The sequence below is a fragment of the Camelina sativa genome, chromosome 8, assembly GCF_000633955.1.
Source record: "Camelina sativa cultivar DH55 chromosome 8, Cs, whole genome shotgun sequence".
NCBI classification, from domain to species: domain Eukaryota; kingdom Viridiplantae; phylum Streptophyta; class Magnoliopsida; order Brassicales; family Brassicaceae; genus Camelina; species Camelina sativa.
The window spans coordinates 24016786-24032498 of NC_025692.1; the positions used below are offsets into that span (position 1 = coordinate 24016786).

At 38.4% G+C, this 15713-nt stretch overlaps 6 protein-coding genes across 6 annotated transcripts; 2 read left to right on the plus strand and 4 right to left on the minus strand.

The window, feature by feature from the left end:
* On the plus strand, window positions 447-2461 carry LOC104708264 (pentatricopeptide repeat-containing protein At5g08305-like). Its single transcript, XM_010424811.2, has one exon. The coding sequence runs from the start codon at window positions 493-495 to the stop codon at window positions 2104-2106; it is 1614 nt and encodes a 537-aa protein (XP_010423113.1). The 5' UTR covers window positions 447-492; the 3' UTR covers window positions 2107-2461.
* Window positions 2413-4669, minus strand: LOC104708265 (succinate--CoA ligase [ADP-forming] subunit alpha-1, mitochondrial). The gene is made up of 7 exons (XM_010424812.2): window positions 4270-4669; window positions 3909-4118; window positions 3621-3791; window positions 3312-3435; window positions 3017-3078; window positions 2834-2915; window positions 2413-2742 (listed from the first exon to the last, which is right to left on the minus strand). Exons 1-7 carry the CDS (start codon window positions 4507-4509, stop codon window positions 2600-2602), a joined length of 1032 nt encoding a protein of 343 aa, XP_010423114.1. The 5' UTR covers window positions 4510-4669; the 3' UTR covers window positions 2413-2599.
* LOC104708266 (thioredoxin-like protein YLS8) lies at window positions 5011-6147 on the minus strand. Its single transcript, XM_010424813.2, has 2 exons — window positions 5959-6147; window positions 5011-5538 (listed from the first exon to the last, which is right to left on the minus strand). Exons 1-2 carry the CDS (start codon window positions 6076-6078, stop codon window positions 5230-5232), a joined length of 429 nt encoding a protein of 142 aa, XP_010423115.1. The 5' UTR covers window positions 6079-6147; the 3' UTR covers window positions 5011-5229.
* On the plus strand, window positions 6341-8579 carry LOC104708270 (porphobilinogen deaminase, chloroplastic). The gene is made up of 5 exons (XM_010424816.1): window positions 6341-6780; window positions 7181-7586; window positions 7681-7887; window positions 7995-8172; window positions 8265-8579. Exons 1-5 carry the CDS (start codon window positions 6530-6532, stop codon window positions 8375-8377), a joined length of 1155 nt encoding a protein of 384 aa, XP_010423118.1. The 5' UTR covers window positions 6341-6529; the 3' UTR covers window positions 8378-8579.
* Window positions 8552-10432, minus strand: LOC104708269. Its single transcript, XM_010424815.2, has 4 exons — window positions 10303-10432; window positions 9867-9961; window positions 9509-9750; window positions 8552-9417 (listed from the first exon to the last, which is right to left on the minus strand). Exons 1-4 carry the CDS (start codon window positions 10345-10347, stop codon window positions 8624-8626), a joined length of 1176 nt encoding a protein of 391 aa, XP_010423117.1. The 5' UTR covers window positions 10348-10432; the 3' UTR covers window positions 8552-8623.
* LOC104708271 (serine carboxypeptidase-like 35) lies at window positions 10630-15707 on the minus strand. Its single transcript, XM_010424817.2, has 8 exons — window positions 15390-15707; window positions 12639-12746; window positions 12353-12541; window positions 11998-12086; window positions 11593-11886; window positions 11343-11479; window positions 11107-11172; window positions 10630-11017 (listed from the first exon to the last, which is right to left on the minus strand). The coding sequence occupies exons 1-8, from the start codon at window positions 15661-15663 to the stop codon at window positions 10759-10761; spliced, it is 1416 nt and encodes a 471-aa protein (XP_010423119.1). The 5' UTR covers window positions 15664-15707; the 3' UTR covers window positions 10630-10758.

Genomic DNA, 15713 nt, shown 5'->3' on the forward strand with positions numbered 1-15713 from the left:
TCCTTTTCCGAATGTCTCCATCATCACGACCCATCAATTCCATCCCCTAAGGTACCAAAAAACAAAAAAAGATCTCCTAATCAGAAATTCAAATCTATTTCTTACATAAAGTTCAAACTTGTGAAGCAAGAAACCATCAATAGAGAAACAAACAAGGAAGCCATAAGGAGAAGAAGATTATTACTTTGGCGGCGGATTCTTCCATGAAGGTTTTGGAGTAGCAGCAATAACCACCCTTGAAAGATTTATTTTTCAGTTAGGGATTGAGTTTTTTTTTTCTTCATGTAAAAAAGGGTACATTGTACTCCGACTAAAATAACGGGGGGTTATTTAAAAAGAAATTGGGTTCGTGTTTCGTAAAACTATAAACTTTGAGGACTTAAATCTACAATTTATTTATCCGGTTAGTTGTTAAAACAACCCATTCGATGATTCAAACGAAATCGAAAAGTTAGAAACTTTTGACCATTGTAAAGTGCAAAGTGGAGGTGAATGTTGAAATCATCATCGTCTCTCTTCTTTGCGAACTCGATTCTGCGTCACCGATTCAAATCAATGTCGGAGCTGTACAAAACACACGCCCTCCTGATCACATTTGGTCTCTCCGAGGAAGAGCCTTTCGTTTCTCAAACTCTGTCTTTCTCTGCTCTGTCTTCTTCAGGGGACGTCAATTACGCTTACAGATTCTTGTCGAATCTATCCAATCCTCCGAACTACGGCTGGAATCTAGTAATACGAGGCTTCTCCAACAGCAGAAGCCCCGAGAAATCGATCCGCGTCTATGTCCAGATGTTGAGGTCCGTGTATTCACCTGATCACATGACTTATCCGTTTCTCTTGAAGTCAAGTTCTCGTCTTTCGAACAGAAAACTCGGTGGGTCTTTGCATTGCTCCGTCGCGAAAACTGGGTTTCAGTGGGATTTGTTCATATGTAATACTCTTTTCCATATGTATGGTTCGTTCCGAGACAGAGCTTCTGCGCGCAAGCTGTTCGATGAAATGCCTGTGAAGAACTTGGTCACTTGGAACGCTATTTTAGATGTGTATGCCAAGTGTGGGGATGTTGTTTCGGCAAGACAGGTGTTTGATGAGATGACTGAGAGAGATGTTGTGTCTTGGAGTTCTATGATCGATGGGTATGTCAAAAGCGGTGAATACAACGAAGCATTGGAGATTTTTGATCAGTTGATGAGAGTGGGTTCATCAAAGGCTAATGAAGTCACTATGGTTAGTGTTTTGTGCGCTTGTGCTCACTTGGGTGCGTTAAATCGAGGGAAGACTGTACATCGTTATATACTTGACGAGCATTTGCCCTTAACAGTTATATTGCAGACGTCTCTTATTGATATGTATGCTAAGTGCGGCTCTATAGGAGACGCTTGGGGAGTGTTTTGTAGAGCATTCGTTGAGGAAAGGGATGCATTGATGTGGAACGCTATGATTGGAGGACTTGCGAGTCACGGGTTCATTAGAGAGTCACTCCAACTGTTTCACAAAATGCAAGTGTCTAAGATTAACCCTGACGAGATAACATACTTGTGCTTGCTTGCCGCTTGTTCCCATGGTGGTTTAGTGAAAGAAGCGTGGTACTTGTTCGCTAGTCTTAAGGAAAGCGGAGCTGAACCAAAGAGCGAGCATTATGCTTGTATGGTTGACGTGCTTTCTAGAGCTGGTCTAGTTAAAGACGCACATGATTTTATATCTGAAATGCCGGTAAAACCGACAGGTGCAATGTTAGGTGCTTTGCTCAACGGGTGTATAAACCATGGAAACTTTGAGCTTGCGGAAACAGTTGGAAAGAAGCTTATTGAGTTGCAACCGCATAATGATGGACGATATGTCGGGCTAGCAAACGTTTATGCGATCAACAAGCGGTTTGGTGCAGCTCGGTCTATGAGAGAAGCAATGGAAAAGAAAGGAGTGAAGAAAATTGCAGGACACAGTATAATTGAATTGAATGAAACACCACATAGATTCGTAGCTCATGACAAAACGAATATTCACTCCGAGAAGATCTATGCAGTGTTACAGCTAATTGGAACTCGGATGAGTCTCCTCGATGTTGACTATGATTATACTGAGGACTCTCATTGTTTTTGTTTTTAAGATTTTCATATTTAATTTTCTTAGGTAAAAGTTAAATTAGGCTAAGAAACATGAATGGTTCAAAGGTTCGAGTAGAAAAAATTTCATGGGTTTGTTGTGCAGAGTTAGCAAAGCTAACCGTAAATTCCAAAAATCAGAAGTTTACTTCAGCTGAGTCCAAAGGATCTTATTTCTGATTATTTGGGTGTCAGTAAAAGATTAAAGATGTATAAAGAAATATTTGCTTTACATTTGTTTCTTGTAGTGGATGATATCATTAGACAATGTAACGCAACGAACGTACCGATTTAAGATATGAATATCTTCTCATTGTCAAATCTTTTGATTATCACTCTTCTTCAATTGGAAAAAAAAATCATCTCAATTTAGCAAAACAAACCCCAAAAGAGTGTACAGCCATCAATGGCGTGGAATTAGGGTTTTCTTTTCTTTTTTCTTGTAGGTTTCAAAATGGGAAAGAAAAAAAAAGAAGCGAGAGCTAGTGAAATTCACTTCACTGCTTCAAAAGACCTCTTTCTTGAAAGAGCTCATACATCGCCGATCCAATCTTAGCTGGAGATTCAACAACCTTCACTCCGGCATCATTCAAACTCTTAATTTTGTCCTGAGCCGTACCTTTACCACCGGAAACAATGGCTGCAACAAACAAAAACCAGAGGAGTGCGTGAGAGCACCAGACCAAAAGTAGCAAATCCGATTTACAGAGCTAGATGGCTTATGGAAATACCTCCAGCATGACCCATTCGACGACCAGGTGGTGCAGTAAGTCCAGCAATAAAAGCAACAACAGGCTTCTCAGTACCACTCGCCTGTTTAAATTCACCAAAAACCAAAAATTGAATTTTACTTATACAAATGAAAATACAGAGAGATGAAACAAGTTGAAAGAGATTCGCAATGGCTTTCTTACCTTTATCAATGCTGCAGCATCTTCTTCTGCAGTGCCTCCGATCTCTCCAATGAGAACAATACCTGAAACCGCCAGCCATTTCTTAGTTTTTCAAGTGAGCTACTATATACACTTAAGAAAAGATAGGAACTAACACAATTGAAGCATTCTAAAATAAGAATCTTGTAGCCTAAGAGATTAGGTAAAAATCCAGTTTATCTACTAAATGATCTTTAAAGTTAATCTATCTAGAGGAAAAGATCATTTCCGAGAACCATGAACAAGAATTAAGATAACTCGAGTTTGCAAACATTACCTTCTGTTTGAGGATCAACAAAGAATTTCTCCAGGCAGTCAACAAAGTTTGTCCCGTTAAAGGGATCCCCACCAATTCCTACACAAGTAGACTGGCCTAGACCCACTGCAGTTGTTTGGAAAACCTGCATGGAGTTAAAACGAAAACAACATTTAAGAAAAACAAGGCCTCGTATCAAAGTCCTGAACCAAAACAAAAGCCGTTTACGTATATTTTCAAAAGTTCCATTAGTGAAAAAAAAACAATATTTATGTTCAACCTTCCGTAACGGAGACAGAGGACGAATCATAAAACATAAAAAGACCTTACAGCTTCATATGTCAAGGTTCCAGATCGCGAGACAATTCCAATCTTGCCAGGCTTGTGGATGTATCCAGGCATAATTCCAATCTTGCATTCACCAGGCTTGATAATCCCAGGGCAGTTTGGACCAATCAGCCTAGTTTTTGATTGACCGTTAAGAGCATGCTTTACACGTACCTGAATCCGAAACAAAACAAGTTCCAAGTCAGAGAGAGAAGCACAAGAGATAATTACATTGAAGGAGATACAACAAACAAAAAAATCGAATGCATGATGATGATAATATGTACCAACCATGTCATGTTGAGGGATTCCTTCGGTAATACACACAATAAGATCTAACTCAGCCTCAATACCCTCCATAATAGCAGCAGCAGCAAAAGGAGCAGGCACATAAATCACAGAGGCATTGGCTTTGGTCTCAGCCTTAGCTTCAGCAACAGAGTTGAAAACAGGGAGACCTAAGTGTTCAGTTCCACCCTTCTTTGGTGTCACTCCTGCAACCTATAACAAAAGTAAACACACACACATACACACAAGCTAAATTAGCAAAGCAACTTTTGCTTTAAAGCAATCTCATCTCCAGGATCTTAATGGAACTGTAATCGGAACACCTAATTCGGAGAAGATAAAAAAAGGGAATGATGATTTTTACCATTTTGGTGCCGTACTCAATGGCTTGTTCAGTGTGGAAAGTGCCGTTCTTCCCGGTGATGCCTTGACAGAGGACACGTGTGTTTTTGTCAACGAAGACAGCCGCAGGAGGATGAGGATCCGACGCGAAAGAGCGAGATTGGGTCAACGAAGTGAGAGACTGGCATGACGGGAAAACCTCCGAGCCGCCGCGAGCTTTCGATGAGAGAGATCCGATAAGCCTTGCGACTTGCCTTGACATGATTGATTTGGCTTCTTCTTCTTCTTCTTCTTCTTGGTGTTCTCGATCCGAATCAAGTCGCGAACCCTAAAAAACTGTGTGAAGGCGAGGAAGAAAAAAAAAAGAAATGGGAGCAAAAGAGGAAAATTCAGCGGAGCTTCTTTCCAAAGAATCAGCTGAGTGCTTGCGATCACAAGCCGACAAAAGAGGCTTCTTTTTAAAGGCTACACCTTTAGCCCAAACCCATTATTTCTACATAATGGACTTTTCAGAGTTTTTATTTTTCCCTGATTGGTACTAATTGATTTCAATAAACAAAAACTTAAAAATCATAATCTCAAAATATTAAAAGTTTTTCATCTTTAATTTTCAACAATACCTTATTTCTGAAATAAATCCATCACAATTAGACAAATGGTGTACAATTTACAGTTCATCTAGACTTTTTATAAATTTGTTAACTGTAATTTTGTAATCTCTTATGTCACCATTTTATTTTTCCAGAGAAGATCAACAAGCATATATACATAATCCCAATATCAGCTTCCAAGTTTCATTTCACTGAATTATGTTCGAAGCAAGTAGAGTTACATACATAAAATGGAGAACAACCGAAACAGCAAGCGAAAAACCAGAATCAAAGCATATATATGAAACCAGTTCATGGGATATTTCAGCTGACCAGAATCAATAGAAGACTCAATGGTTTAAAACAAACTAGAAATGTGTTGGGAAGCCCGGTTAGTAGCGGTACTTGGTGGAGTAATCTTTTGGAGCAATCACCAACCCACGACCTTTCCTTGCACCACGGTAGACGGTTTCAATGATATCGATGAACTCTTGTTTGTCCTTTAGAGCCCAGTTGATCTTGTTGTTGTTACCAGTTCCAAGATCGATCATGATGTGTTTGTTCCTGAAGAAGAACATGACCGTTGAAGGATCATACAGCTCGTACATTGTGTTGAAGTCTGGAACCTCAGTGATGTCCACAAGGTAAATGACTGCAAAGTTCTTTATCGTCTCAGCAACATTAGCAAGCACCTCGTCCATCTACAAAAAAAAAAAAAAAAAAAAAAAAAAAAANAAAACCAGAGACCCCTAAGAGAATGACTGGTATAACATACAAATACGAAGTTAGTTAATCAGTTTCAAGATAAAGAAACACACGAATGGCTCTGAAGTTGCAAACAATCAAAATCACCGAATCAGCACAAAAAGAAAACGAGGCAGAGACCACACAATGAAACACTAGTGCGAACAATAGGGAAACAACTCTAAAGGTTAAGAATAATAGTGAAACCCTAATTTTCCATCAGTATCGAGCTAAAGAACGGCTAAAATTTTCACACAATCACAACAAAATATCGCAATTTTCCAGTACGAAAGGATCCAAATCGAAAACTAGGAACTTCAAATCGAATAAAAACATAAAATCGAGCTTAGAAAAAGAGGAAGAAACGTTTCACAGACCTGCATACAAGTTTCATCCCAGTCATGGCCGAAACGAATGACGACGAGACGCTCTTCCTCGGCCAGAATCGCCTGATCCACGGCCCAACCGGAGTGCAGATGCGGTAGAAGATACGACATCCTCTCCCTCTCTCTCTCTCTCTCTCTCTCTCTAGACGATTCCGATCTGTTTTTTCAATTCAATCTTTATCTCTCTTGCCCTAATTTTTATATTCGATTCCCAATTATGTTGACGGTGACGGCGCGTTGAATCCACGCGGAGCAACATGGGCTACAAGCCCATGATAATACTTTCTTGTCGGCCCAATAAAGATAACAATCCACGAGTTTGTAAAAACGAACGGTGATAAAGATAGTGGAACACCAAAATCTGATGTAAGTCACTCGTAGAGGATTAAATCTCTAAAATCTAATTATCCTATCCAATATCTGTTCATAGAGGTGAGAGCTAAGATTTTCCCATCAACTCTTCTCATTTTGAAGCTAAATTCTCTGATCTCTCTTTCATTTTTATTTTCCCTCTAACTCTCTTCAAATCTCTCACGTTCACCTCTTTGCTTCACTTGAATCCATGGATATTGCTTCTTCATCTCTCTCTCAAGCTCACAAGGTTGTTCTCACGCGTCAACCTGCTTCTCGGGTCAACTCCTGCTCCCTTGGTTCTGTCTCCGCTATTGGATTCTCGCTTCCTCAAATCAGCTCTCCAGCTTTAAATCAATGTCGCCGGAAACAGAGCTCTTCTTCTTCTGGGTTCGTCAAAGCTTGTGTCGCTGTTGAACAGAAGACCCGTACTGCTATCATCAGAATTGGCACTAGGGGAAGGTAAATTTCTCTCCTTCATTACTGATCTCGGTAGATTCCATTAACTCTTTTTAGTGTATGAGCTCCTGAATGCTATTGGTTTGGCCTTCGTTTCCTTAATTCCGATTCCAAGTATCGATTTTTACTGATCCTCTGGTCGGATCCGTTTTCTTGGTTTTGTGGGAGTTACTGTAAAAAATGTCAATAACTACCCATGTGTAGATAGTACAGTGTATAATTTGTTAATCTAGAGATGGGAAATGGTGCTTTTGGTTCTTTCTTCGACAATCTCCTGCACTGATTCAAAAGATCAGGTTTTTGTGTGCTCATTGATGTATTAATGGTGAATGAGTTTGAACTTCTGATGCCTCTTATCTTTCTTGGTTTTTCTGCTTATATACTCTCTCACTGTGTAGGACAGTCCTCTAGCACTTGCTCAAGCATACGAGACACGAGAAAAGCTCAAGTCGAAACATCCAGAACTCGTTGAAGAAGGAGCTATTCACATTGAGATCATTAAAACCACCGGTGACAAGATTCTATCTCAACCGCTTGCTGATATTGGTGGCAAAGGACTTTTCACCAAAGAAATTGACGAGGCCTTAATAAACGGTCATATTGACATAGCTGTTCACTCAATGAAAGATGTCCCAACTTACTTACCTGAAAAAACGATTTTACCTTGTAACCTTGTGCGTGAGGATGTTAGGGATGCGTTTATTTGTCTGACTGCGGCCTCTTTAGCTGAGCTTCCAGCGGGAAGCGTTGTGGGAACAGCTTCTCTCAGGAGAAAATCGCAGATTCTCCACAAGTATCCTGCTTTACATGTAAGTTTTCACAACATAGAGAGTACCGCCATTTCTTATGGATCAGTTTTGTCTTTCTTTTAAATGTTGATTTATCTGTTTATTGCCTATGCAGGTTGAGGAAAACTTTAGGGGTAATGTGCAGACAAGACTATCGAAGCTTCAAGGAGGAAAGGTCCATGCAACTCTATTAGCACTAGCTGGTCTTAAGAGATTGAGTATGACAGAGAATGTCGCTTCTATCTTATCTCTCGATGAAATGCTTCCAGCTGTTGCTCAAGGAGCTATTGGAATTGCCTGTAGAACCGATGATGATAAAATGGTATGTCGAGCTCTCTTGAATTTACTCTATGTGATATGTTTCCCATTATCGGACCTTTAGATTATTGCGAATGAATATATGATCCGACTGGTGTTTTACATCTGTAGGCAACTTACTTAGCCTCATTGAACCACGAGGAAACAAGACTAGCAGTTTCATGCGAGAGAGCGTTTCTTGAAACGTTAGATGGCTCATGCCGTACTCCAATTGCTGGATACGCTGCCAAAGACGAAGAAGGCAACTGTTTTTTCAGAGGATTGGTTGCTTCCCCTGACGGTACTAAAGGTACGAAAACAATTCTACATTAACACATGAGATGATATATACCCAATGAAAAAAACCTCATTCGTTTCTCATATTTTCCATCTTTGTGTCAGTTCTTGAGACCTCAAGAAAAGGTCCATACGTGTATGAAGACATGGTGAAGATGGGAAAAGACGCGGGCCAAGAATTGCTTTCTCGTGCTGGTCCTGGCTTCTTCGGCAACTGAGCCATTCAAAGAAGAGGAGGAAGAGATGTGACGCGGACAAAGTCTAGGATTTAGGAGTAATTCAACATCTTCAAGTCCCGTTTCTTCCTCCTCGATTTGTTGTAACTTTTTTGATTTTGAGAGAGACATAACCTTTTGTTTATTGATTGTTTTATTGTATCTAGATTAAAGCCCTCTTGCAATTGTATCCTTTTTATCGAAACTAGTTCCCAAGAATTCAGAGAAACAAAATGAAAACAGGATACATTAGCCCAATCTCCTAAGATCTTCTTCATCTTCATCAACCGGAGTATACCAATCTGGCATTCTCTCAGAATTGCTCAGCCTGTAATTCAGCATCAGTTCCTCATTGCACAACGCTCTTGTAGCCACTAGAACAAGTGTCTTCAGTACAGGAACATCCAAACTGCTATGATTCTCTGTCCTAGACAAGAAGCTTCCAGATCTCCTCATCTTGACATCTCCTGTGTTCCCGAAAGCTACATTTGGAATGTAAGCTCGCATCTCTGCCTCTGACAAAGGGAAGTCGTACGGGTAAACCATGACATTAGGATCCATGTCTTTACCAGGGTGGTTGGTGAAATGACCAAACGCCAACGGGTTTCGCATTTCGAGAACTGCTGAACCTTCAAGCGGCTCACTCTGCATCTTCAGTACCTTGTCTTTCAGGTTATCCGCAGTTTTAGCGTCTGTTATGATCTCAGGAGTTGTAAAAGAGCTGTTCCATACTTCACGTGATTCACCTCCACGACCCCAAGGTTGAGCATTTATTACCGTCCCGTCATACCGAGTAATCAGATATGAGTTCAGTGCATCGACATTTGGATACCCCGGAATGTATCTGTAGAATGCAGGAGAGTAGATCACACCAGGGTAAAAGGCCAAGACAGCTCCCACATCTGCTTCACCTTCAATGAAACAACCCTGACCCGCTTCTTTGTGAGGTATTAACGATGGTCTGACGTCAAGGGTGTACCCAATTCGATCCTTTAACCGATGTGAGACTTCAGCGAGTTTCAAAGGTTTAGTCTCAGGAACAACTGTGCTGAAGAAGAATCAGAGGGAAATGATTAAGATGATAAGGAACTAGAGAGTTTTATTAGTTCACTACACATTTCATCATGGACTCACTGGGCTTTTCTGCAGTTGGAACATGGTTCTCCCTTCTCGAATCTGATCCTGACACATGTAGTTCCTTTGCCTTGTCCATATGGGTAAGAAGAATCTCGTCCATTGAAGAACAGAAGTTTTCGACTTGGTAGTGAATGTTCTCCTGAACTTGCTTCTGTTGCTCAGATAATGTGGCTTTACTGGCAATCTCGATGATCTCTTCTGCATCAGCCTTCTCAGCATCTCGTCCCAAACGGTTATAGCTATATATCACAGAGAATACTCGTGAGCAATATAATCGAAAGAACTATATAACAATGGCGGGTAACTAACACTGAGCTTAATAGTCGATAAACAGAAACTCATCATCATTACCAACCTTGTAAACATAAACAGTTTGTTAATGTCGGCTTCAAATTGTAGTTGGTTTGGGTTCTTAGCAAACGTTGGACTCTTTGCTAAAACACCAACACCCTGGAAACCTCACAAAGAAAGAAACCAGATCTCAGCACTTTTCTGATCATAAAGAGGGTAAAATTTGGAGCAGATTCAGATTTTCAGTCACACTATTACATCAAAACCTCTCAGATTAACATAAAATTGGTTCATGAGATTTAACGAGCTTCATAGTACTCACATGAGCTCTAAAAAAGCTACAAACAGAGTGATACATAGTTAATTCAAAGTAAGCATCTTTTCTTTTAGTGAAAGACTTAATCCTACACAAGACTCGACCTTTCTTCATACCCAACATATAAAAACCCATACCAAAGATGAAATTTCAAGAAAAAAAGTAGAAAAGAGTATCCTTTCACCTGCTGAAATTTGTTGAAAAGGAACGCAATTTTCGCAAACGCCATTTGAATCCGAGAAGCAGAGGAGTCGCAGTCGCAGGTGCTTCAGTTTTCTACTTTTCTTTGGAAGATTACAACAGTGATTCGACTCGACTCGCTGCCTCGACTCAACAGTGATCCATTTCATGTCAATGGGCCTCAATGTCAAGGGCCCATTCGTTTCTCCTATATTTTGTTTTATTATTATTTTTATATGTTCAATTTTTAATTATTCAGTGAAAACAATAATATGAGTCAAAAAAATTAACGAAACAGACGAACAAAATATATATATTTAATGAAACTTGATAAACGAAATTTTTAAATCGTTTTATTCATCATGAATTGAAACTTATCAAATCAATTGCATGTGTAAAGTACCAAAGGTTCCAAAACAACAACAACTTGCCATGACTTGGCGTTTTAGTTGAACATCGATCAGAACCGTTTTGAAGGCAAGGGGACTGAAGAAAGGAAGTGGGAGAATAAGGAGAGAGATTGTGACGGAGCAAAGGCCGGAACCTGGTGACCGGCTCCTCTCACCGTGACAAAAGTTAGTCCTCCGGCATAAGTCTCAACCCATCCAGCTACTTGACTCTTGTCGAACCATGACCTCCACGGTAACTCCACCTTAAGTTCCATCTTTTTAATGCTGTAACGCGTTGATGTTACTGGAACTCTCCCATCCGTATCTCCGCTATTATAACCAACATTGAACCCAAACAAGTTAAACTTAATTGACAATACGCAGAATGGTTAACAACTAATATTCAAAAGAGTAGATACCTATAGATCCAGATGCGGAGGCCACCCGTCAAAAGCTTCTGGATGATGGGATTCCTTATGACATCGCTGAATCACACGCACACACACGTATATATATATATATATATATATATATATATATATATATGTCGTACTAAAATGTTATACTAAGGCAAAAACTTATAAAGTATATTATAGTCTCTGGCCATTATTAATAATAACTAGTACTATATATACATATCGTAAGTAGGACTAACCTGCAAGGACTGTACGGATAAGGAAGGTTTGTAACGTTCGCATGAAGTGCGGCCTGCACATCTTTCCGGTTAAAATAATTTTCCGCATAGCCTTCAGTACATGGATCATACCCGGCCGGCAACGTATCCCACATGTCCTGAACCATCACCAAAAGTCATCAAGCTTTGAGAAGAAATTCTAACGAAAGAAAAAAAGATGAATGATTACATAACAGTACAACGGTACAATTGAAATAGTGAATAAACGTACGTCCGAAGTAAGGAGGCGAGGAGACACAACGATTTTAGGTTTTCTTGGAGAAGACGAGGAAAACGAGGATAGGCAAACGGGAGTGTAGATGCTGTATATGTCGATATCAGAGTAAGCATCCATGAACCCTTTGAAATTGTTGTAGCATTGTTCAGTCTTGTTGGTAGTTTCTTCTTCAAACCGGCACGAGCCATGGATGTTTGTGTGGACCTCGTCCGATATTATAGCGTGGCTCCATGCGTAGTCCACTAGTCCTACCATGTCTGTTGCCTCATTGATCACCGCGTTCCCTATCTGCAACGCAGTCACCAATCGAATACATTTTATGTTTAGTTTTTTTTTTTTTTTTTGCATGTTATACCGCAAGAAATGTTGCTTCCTCGTCTTGAGATTGATAGTGCATACCATAAAACCCTTGAGATTGATGTGAGAGTCTTTTGTAACCTTCTTGTTCCTGTCGTAAATTGCCTCCGCAAGCTGAGGAACATAATGACCTGAGAAAAGAAGATCCGAAGCAGTGTTAATATTGATCTTTATTCATATATACACTGATACATACAGATTAGAGTGTCTAGCTAGTTCGGCTAAATCAGCTAACACTTTAAGAATCTTATAAATTAAAGACAAGCAACTGAATCCAAAAAAGGTTAAAGTCATATGAAACCAATAATCGAACAAGATTTATTCGTTTATATTCTAATTTTATTTTATACTAGTTCATAAAGCCCTTTTTTTGTTTTTGGATATATAAAACACTTACCGGCGTAACTCTCTCCGGAGATGTAAAACTCGTTGGATCGAAACTCGGGGAATTTCATGAACCAATTGATCAAGAAGACAAGAGAGTCAGCTGCGGTAACTTTATCTCCAAGCTTTTGAAGATCCATTGAGTTATTGGTATACGAGAACCCAACCCCAACCGGGGCTTCCAAAAACAACATATTGGCCTCTGCACAAACATTTTTTCTTTTTGTTAATGTAACCCCAGTTGATATTTGTACACACGTAGATACATCGTATATAAATAGTAATTTAATTAGTTGTACCTTTGTTCCAAGAGAAGTCATTGTAGGTAAGGTTGGAACTGTTGGTGTGGACAAGGAAAGGGCCTAGTTCTTGTGCAGCTCCATAGGCTATTGATGAGCACCCCGGTCCTGCATGCATATAAGTTTAAAATTAAGTTGATGAAAAAGTTTCACCAGATATGTTTATACAATTCACAAAAAGAAATGTTATTAGCGATTCCATCCCAAAATTTGTATTTTATGCGGAATAATTTCCATAGTTAAACGTTCGGCAGGAATCATAAAACATCTAAGAGTTATTGTAACTTTTGGGGGAGAATTTCGTTACGTTAGTAACAGATCAGAATAGCAATGAAATTACTAATATATTTGTGTGGTTGGTAATAAATGTCATGCTAGTATTAGTATAGCACAAATTTTGGAAAGAAAGAAAAAATGGAACTTTGACCAAAGTAAATGATAGTATGAAACCTACCAAAAAAAAATGATAGTATGAAAGAGAGGTAAACGAATGAAATCATACATGGGGAAAGATGGAAAATAATGGAGTTCACGGTTTGTCAGACATACATCTATATCTTTCGAAAAAAAAAAATGAACTAGACTACTAGACGTCAATATATTGTCACGAGTTGGTTTTCGAAATCAATGTATTAATTGTGTGTACATATAATAGATATTTAGAGTTGTCAAAAAAAAAAATAGATATTTAGATAACGGTATGTTTTGCAATTAATTAATCTGATTACAATGGATTCGGAATTTCGGATGTATCCTTCAATCACGTTCACTCACTCAGTCACAATTACTACCAACCTTAAGAGCCTCACGATTCACCTTCCTCTCAACTTGCCACTCCACCCGTCATTTAACTAATTATGTTATTTGATTGATTGGTCGCTCTAGCTTTTATAACTTCTCTCTCATGTTCATCTTTTATAATCAACTCTACTTAGGCTGTAATCTCTAAATGATGTCTCTCTTAGAGAAAGATGGCATCGAAAGATGTTACAAAAGAAAACGAAAAAAAAAAAAGTTGATATCGACAACTTATCTGATCATTATTTCCACGTTATTATTTGACATAGACAAGCTTTTTGAGCAATATATGTTTTGAATATTCAACATCTTATCTGATCTCTAGCCACAATTTATAAAGACGAGGTTGATATTTAATTTCTCGTATCTCTAAATATCCTGATACTGGAATGAACCGTGTGCGAAAAAAGACAAACCGTATAAAAGTAAAGTCGTTAAATTGAAAGAACAACTACCGAGAGAAAAAGAAGATAAAGACAAAATAAAGACTTAAACACACTCTACAAAAACAAGATTTGGACATTCAATGTTAAAGAAAAAGGACAATATTGAATGATACGAGTTCAATATATCTGTCAGAGCCGGACCATACACTACGTCTTCGTTAATTCTTTTGATTATCGTATAGGATGCTTTACTGCACTGAATCTTCATAACAACTTTTGATTTAAGGCTTGATTTCAATTGTGGATGGAAGTTTCTTTTGAATTAAAACTGGTTTTGAACTATATGATTTTCAGTTTTCACGTTAATAACAACAACAACAAAACATGGACTGGACTATATATTTTTGTATTTTTATTTTTGGGTTCAAAACTAGATTATATAGTCCGTATTCCGTAAGCAATCAAAATTCAATATTTGTCCCGAAGAGGCAAGAACCTACTCGTTCCACCGTACAGACTACAGATGTTGAAATGCGTTCCACAAAACGAAATATATCATTAAAGTATGCAATTAAAATTTGTCGGCATTCCCAACATATCACATTTGCTGTTGTTATCACTTCTCCATCAAGCAACAGTAGGAAACAAAAATGTTGAATAGTCTGTATGACTGAAATCTGACTGGTGTTTTTGGTAAATTTTTATCGAGCCATACACGACATCTAATTTTTATCGAGCCATACACGACATCTAATTTTATACTTTTAAAACAATTTGTTCGAAACGAGACGACCATTTTTTACTATCTCGTTGCAATATATTTACGTTGTATTATAACTGAAACAAAAGGAACTGCTTTGTACGTTAGAAGGCAGATGGGTTGCCACTAAATCACGAGCAGATGGAATTTGGTAGGACAATGTGCACAACTTGATGTTTTCTCCTACTGTAGCTAAATTTATAAGTAAACTTTCTAGTCCAAAACTAATTTCGTTTCTATAATTGGCAATTTTTTTGCATATAGTTCCTTTTTATTTATTTTTCATGCAATTTTTAACTTTTTGTGTTTTTTTTCAACATCACAGTCAGGCATGCAGCGTGATGATAATTACACTGTCCCACGACCACGAGCTGATAATTACACTGATCTTTACAAAAGGGACTATCACTTTAAAATTAATTTCTTCCTTAAAAAAAAGATTGTTCTAAGACAAAACCATTAAAAGTTTAAATTTTATAAATGGTACATAATATCAATGTGTACATAACTTTTTTTGTCAACATATATTTACATAATTTATCAATAATATGAAAAGTGTCGATGAAATGGAAGGAATACAATTTCTCTTGCCATATATTTGAATTCGAGGATTTTAAAAATCTTAATGAACAATATACGAATTCATGTATATTGGTAAACATATTTGTAACACCGCACAAAAGAATGAAATTGCCAATTAAAACAATTTAAAAAACTTATTAAGTAAAAATAAAATTAGTTTTATGTGTGAAACTGTGAATTATATAAGCGAGAGTGAGATAGAGAGAGGGAAAAGAAAAGGCTGACCTCCGTTGAGCCAAAGGACGAGAGGACGACGAGAAGAGTTTTGTTGGGCTTCGAAGAACCAATAGAAAAGCGCCTTCTGCTTCTGTTCAGGCCCCAGGTTCACGTACCCGGCGTAGTGTTTGAAGTTAACCGGTGGCTGACCGGGCAAACCGGTTACCAGGTCATCTTCTTTCCTCCCGGATGAAGCCGTTGCCTTCTTCTCCGGTCTCATACTACAGGTTATCGCCGGTAACACCAGAACGCACAGTAGCCAAAGTGCGTTCTTGATCTTCATCGCCAAACGCTTTCTCCTCTCTCTTTTTTTTTTTTTTTTTTTTTTTTTTT

Excerpts from the sequence above, each read along its gene's own strand:
- LOC104708265 (XM_010424812.2), bottom strand. The coding sequence starts at position 4,509 with ATGTCAAGGCAAGTCGCAAGGCTTATCGGATCTCTCTCATCGAAAGCT. Across the intron at positions 3,792-3,908 it reads GAATCCCTCAACATGACATG|GTACGTGTAAAGCATGCTCT; the intron begins GTTGGTACATAT and ends TTTCGGATTCAG. Across the intron at positions 2,916-3,016 it reads ATGCTGCAGCATTGATAAAG|GCGAGTGGTACTGAGAAGCC; the intron begins GTAAGAAAGCCA and ends GAATTTAAACAG.
- LOC104708264 (XM_010424811.2), top strand. The coding sequence starts at position 493 with ATGTTGAAATCATCATCGTCTCTCTTCTTTGCGAACTCGATTCTGCGT.
- LOC104708266 (XM_010424813.2), bottom strand. The coding sequence starts at position 6,078 with ATGTCGTATCTTCTACCGCATCTGCACTCCGGTTGGGCCGTGGATCAG. Across the intron at positions 5,539-5,958 it reads GGGATGAAACTTGTATGCAG|ATGGACGAGGTGCTTGCTAA; the intron begins GTCTGTGAAACG and ends TTTTTTTTGTAG.
- LOC104708270 (XM_010424816.1), top strand. The coding sequence starts at position 6,530 with ATGGATATTGCTTCTTCATCTCTCTCTCAAGCTCACAAGGTTGTTCTC. Across the intron at positions 6,781-7,180 it reads AGAATTGGCACTAGGGGAAG|TCCTCTAGCACTTGCTCAAG; the intron begins GTAAATTTCTCT and ends TGTGTAGGACAG. Across the intron at positions 8,173-8,264 it reads TTCCCCTGACGGTACTAAAG|TTCTTGAGACCTCAAGAAAA; the intron begins GTACGAAAACAA and ends TCTTTGTGTCAG.
- LOC104708269 (XM_010424815.2), bottom strand. The coding sequence starts at position 10,347 with ATGGCGTTTGCGAAAATTGCGTTCCTTTTCAACAAATTTCAGCAG. Across the intron at positions 9,962-10,302 it reads TTTTCAACAAATTTCAGCAG|GGTGTTGGTGTTTTAGCAAA; the intron begins GTGAAAGGATAC and ends TGAGGTTTCCAG. Across the intron at positions 9,418-9,508 it reads TCCAACTGCAGAAAAGCCCA|TTGTTCCTGAGACTAAACCT; the intron begins GTGAGTCCATGA and ends TCTTCAGCACAG.
- LOC104708271 (XM_010424817.2), bottom strand. The coding sequence starts at position 15,663 with ATGAAGATCAAGAACGCACTTTGGCTACTGTGCGTTCTGGTGTTACCG. Across the intron at positions 12,542-12,638 it reads TGACTTCTCTTGGAACAAAG|AGGCCAATATGTTGTTTTTG; the intron begins GTACAACTAATT and ends ATGTTTGTGCAG. Across the intron at positions 12,087-12,352 it reads CTCCGGAGAGAGTTACGCCG|GTCATTATGTTCCTCAGCTT; the intron begins GTAAGTGTTTTA and ends TTCTTTTCTCAG.